Here is a 4457-nt window from a genome sequence, read left to right on the forward strand (position 1 = left end):
CATCTTCCATTAATTGCTCAATAAGCTTTACCATGCTCGTTAACTGGGATAACTTATATCTGCGTGCATGAAGCTGTCTTGACCTATGTTCATCCACAGCCTTCTCAGTCATTTTTACTTTCCGTTTTTCACTGTCTTGTTCATCCATAACAAACAAATGTTTCCACACTTAACTAGTGCAAATGTCAAAACCATAGGGTGAGCTTAACACACGTAAACTGTGTTCCACTTAGTCGTTCGGCGGCGTCCTTTATCTATTCATTTTTGTTTCTGACGGCGCACACCAACCGCACTCCTTGTCATACAATTAACGATCCCCAGCAAAACAAGGGCAGCCACGACTTACAGATTCACCTTGAAAGTATTCTCCTTCCGTCATTTGTCTCGAGTCAGGCCGGTCCCAAGTCCAATTATCCATGCAGAGCAAGTTTTTTGACTAATATGTAGATTTCCACTGAATGAAGCCTTAGTTTGACGCTTTGTCCACTCTTTTCGTCTGAATCCACATCAATAAATCCACAGAACCACTTGTGCAAAACAGTATTCGTTTACTAGGTTGGCAGCAACAAACACAATCCAAAGAATATTACAGAAAAAATGAAAACGATTAATTAACGACAAAACCAAAAAAGAAGAGAGAAAAAAGGTCAAAAAACTGTGTGGCTCCACTCTATGCTTGCCTCACTGTTCCCCCACGCTCACCCCTCTCGCGAGTGTCTATCCCCCGAAAATTAAAGGTGCATGCAGTAAAAGGTAAAAAATGCGATAGCAGTCCTATAATCCCAAACTATCATAAATGTAATATAAATGCACTTTGAATTATCCACACACATTTTAGATAACACAATTAACTCCTTGAAAACTGTAAATATTAACTGCATCAACTTGTAGATACTGAAAATATTCCCTTCAATATCCTCCACATAAATGAATCATGTAAATTACTATTTAACGCATAAATTAAAATTATTTATTAACTGCATTTAGGCTCCTACAGGTAGGGTAAACATTAACTAGACAGATTTTTGAGCATGACTTTCCTTTTAGGCCGATTCCACATATCTCTGTGCAGACAGACGTTGTCACTGTGGAGGTTGGCTCCTTTCTCTCCCCACCTTGAGCTTCCATTGGTGCTGTAGGTGTCTTTTCGAACCATGGAGCGGGGCCATCATGAAGGGCAGAGACATGGTCCTGGCTATTGCATTCTGAACAATGTATAGTCATCCTGCAGTCTTTAGCCATATGAGCCGAGGAAACACAGCACTTGTAACAGATAGAGTTCTCCTTGAGAAACCTCTTCCTGTCAGCTAAGGATTTCATTCTGAAACCTCTGCATTTCAGTAACGAGTGATTCCTTTTATGGAGGGGACAGTGTCTTGTCAGGTCAACTAAACCAGTGTTGACCCTCACGGATGTATTCGATTCAACTTCTGTTTTGTTGACAGAGATGGAATGTCTGAACCTTGACTGCTTCATTGGGATCCTTTCATCTCTAAGAGGCAATGCGTTGGAAGATTGAAAAGAGAAGCTTGGATCTGTTCTCATATCTGCGTGCTCGTTGACAAACTCAACAAAGTATGAAAAAGGTGGATAATGAAGTAGACATTCCTTCTTGAATTTCGTTCCCTTCACTATCCATGCCTCCTGAAGACTATGAGGTAGCTTTTCAACAATAGAATTTATCCCCTTTGATGTATCAAGGAATCCAAGACCAGGTAGACTGCCTTCCTCTTTCACTGCCTGCACTTCCAGTAGCAGATCCGCAAGCTCTTGCAACTGATTTAAATCTTTATGAGAAATCTTAGTGAAACTCTCTAAACGCTTGAATAAAGATGCTTCAATCACCTCTGGGGAACCATATTTTTTCTCCAGACGTTGCCACAACTGCCTGAGGCCTGCTTCTGGATCATATGCATGGGCCGCTCTTATTCTTAGAGCATGTCGAAGGGACTCACCTTCTAGCCACTTGGTAAGCAAATCAAGCTCTTCATTAGCCTTTAAATTCAGACCATCAATAGCATTCAAAAATGCTGTTTTCCATGGCCGGTAACTCTCTGGCTTGTTGTCGAATATTTTAAAGCTGCTAGAAAGAAGATCGCGACGAGCAAGAAATACTGCAAGATCAGACACTTCGCTGGAACGAGGTACTGGCTTACTTGGAGAATGGGTTTCTTTCACATGAGAGGAAAAGCAGGTCGGCTGCCTTAAATGCTGGTACTCCTTTTGGTCATGTCTGCTTGTTGCATTTGCAGCGTCAGGAGTAAACTGGCTGTTCCCAGGAACGTCTTTGTGCTTCGGACTTGCTTGATCGTCATCTTCCTTCACACTTTGATTCTGTGAAAAGTGTGTTCTGATGAATTCATTAGTACGTTCAGCGGCGACGGAATTACCCCTTTCCGTTCCATCATTCGAACAGATTGCTGCAGATTCCAACACCCTTGCTGCTGCGAGAGCTGCTTCAGCTTCACCCTCCTCTTTCAGAGCATTTAGCGTTGCTTCAATCCTAGCCTTTTCGACCTCCATATCTATCTGGCGCTTTGCAAACTCAGCTTTAGTGCGTGCGGCTTCTGCCTTTGCGCGGGCCTCTGCTGCAGCTTGGCTTCCATTAGACTTATGGGAGCGGCGTGTGGATGAAGCATTGCTGGCTGAAGATTTAGCCTCTGACCTAGTTTCCAATTTGGAAACTTGGCTGCGTTTCAAAGAGTGCGACATTCTGGATGTTTTCGTAAATGAAGTACATGTAATCCACTACAAGACTCTTGAAGTGAAGAAATCTTTTCACTCTTCTGCTCCCAGCTTGCGTTTCTATACAGTGCTTCGGCAGCGAGCTAAACAAAGCCCCCAGTAAAGGTCGTAGACAGTTTGTGTTTTAGATCCTCTTTACTGTAGACCAACTTGTGAAACTGTAACATAAAGTAACAAAAATAGTGTAAAGATATTTATCTAACAGAAGCACTGTTACTTCACACAGCACAATACTCAAAAACACACTCAAGTGCTTAAATCATACATTTAAACAAAATGTAAACATAGTCATGTTATTATAACTAAGCGAATACAATCTATTATCAAGGTTTTAATCTTTGAATGGTGTTTCTAACATGGCATAAGTAAATAGTTCTCAAAAATATACAACCAAGCAAAATACCTAATCATTTCAATGTATAACTGTATAAATAATTATTCAAACTTACAGATTTTTGCGTTCTCAAGGGTAAAACATGTAGGAAGGACGTGGATGCACAAACATACTCTGCACCATGTGCTCTGAAAATCCAAAAAGCAATGGCTGATGTATTGCTAAGAGTTCTCGGAATGGCCACTAGGTGACGGTATTCAACAACGTATTTCCCCTGCTCAGGGAGTAGGGAGCAATGAACACTGTGGGGGGGGGGGGGGGAACATGTAGTTGCTCCATGTTCCTTGCTGTCCTGGTTGGTGTTAGTGTTGTGGACCATTGTTGGAAAGTTACTTTTAAAAGTAATGCATTATAATATCGCGTTACTCCCTAAAAAAAGTAACTAATTACGTTACTTAGTTACTTTTTATGGAAAATAATGCGTTACGTTACTTTTGAGTTACTTTTTAAATCCGGGTAGGGCTTGCTTGTTTGTTTTTAATATAAAAAGGTTCTTTTACAAACGTAAAAGCCCTTTTACACCAAAAGTGAAATGAATACGCCTCAGGCTGAAGGAAATGTAAATTTACATCTGTACAATAGAGGGCACAGTAATGTAATGCATTACCCTCAACACTGTTGTGGACCCTAGTTGCCCAGTGACACTGCTTTCAACTGACAGGTTTGCAGGGATTACAAGAAGTGCTGTCTTTGCAAGGTTGAGCTGCAGCTCCTTCATCCAAGCAGAGATGTCTGAGAGACAGACAGAGATACATGCTGAGACAGTGGAATTATCAGGTTGAAATGATAGATAGAGCTGAGTATCGTTTGCATAGCAGTGGCAGGAGAAGACATGCCTTTATGATCATTCCCAGTAAAGTTGTGTAAATGCACATAAAAGCATTTTGATTTAAATGTGGTAGGAAATCTGCTAGTAGTAACGAGTTTTTAAGTTGTGGGTCAAAAGGGGTAGCAATATTGGTGAGATCTCTTGTAAAAGATGGGGGGATTGGGTCTAAGAGACAAGTTGCAAGATGGCTGGCACACATGACTTTAGAGACCTGAGTATGGATGAAGGTTGGCTGTGGGTAAGTGGTGCAGAGAACTAGCTGCTGATGTCTGCCACCTTATTAGTGAAATGGCTGGCAAAGTCATCAACAGCAGTCAGTGAAGAGGTGGCAGGAGGTGGATGGGGACAGAAAAGAAAGGAGAATGTTCGGAATTGATTCTGGGTGTCTAAGGTGATGCTGATTTTGTTTCGATAGCAAATGACCACGGCAACAGAGACACTACAAGGGAAAGCAGACATGAGAGAATGATACTTGCTCAGGCCTGATGG

General features: G+C 41.6%; 1 protein-coding gene across 2 annotated transcripts; it reads right to left on the bottom strand.

Moving 5' to 3' along the window:
* Positions 1–293: 293 nt before the first annotated feature.
* On the bottom strand, positions 294–3848 carry LOC131520943 (uncharacterized). Of its 2 annotated transcripts, none has more exons than XM_058745518.1 (2): positions 3747–3848; positions 294–2903 (listed from the first exon to the last, which is right to left on the bottom strand). In XM_058745518.1, the coding sequence occupies exon 2, from the start codon at positions 2710–2712 to the stop codon at positions 967–969; it is 1746 nt and encodes a 581-aa protein (XP_058601501.1). In that variant the 5' UTR covers positions 2713–2903; positions 3747–3848; the 3' UTR covers positions 294–966. The 2 variants fall into 2 exon arrangements, with proteins under 2 accessions (XP_058601501.1, XP_058601500.1); XM_058745517.1 differs by lacking the exon at positions 3747–3848 and adding an exon at positions 3195–3266.
* Between the last annotated feature and the right edge of the window lie 609 nt (positions 3849–4457).

The sequence above is a fragment of the Onychostoma macrolepis genome, chromosome 15, assembly GCF_012432095.1.
Source record: "Onychostoma macrolepis isolate SWU-2019 chromosome 15, ASM1243209v1, whole genome shotgun sequence".
Lineage (NCBI taxonomy): Eukaryota > Metazoa > Chordata > Actinopteri > Cypriniformes > Cyprinidae > Onychostoma > Onychostoma macrolepis.

Bases quoted from the DNA above. Each gene is read 5' to 3' on its own strand.
- LOC131520943 (XM_058745518.1), bottom strand. From the start codon at position 2,712: ATGTCGCACTCTTTGAAACGCAGCCAAGTTTCCAAATTGGAAACTAGG.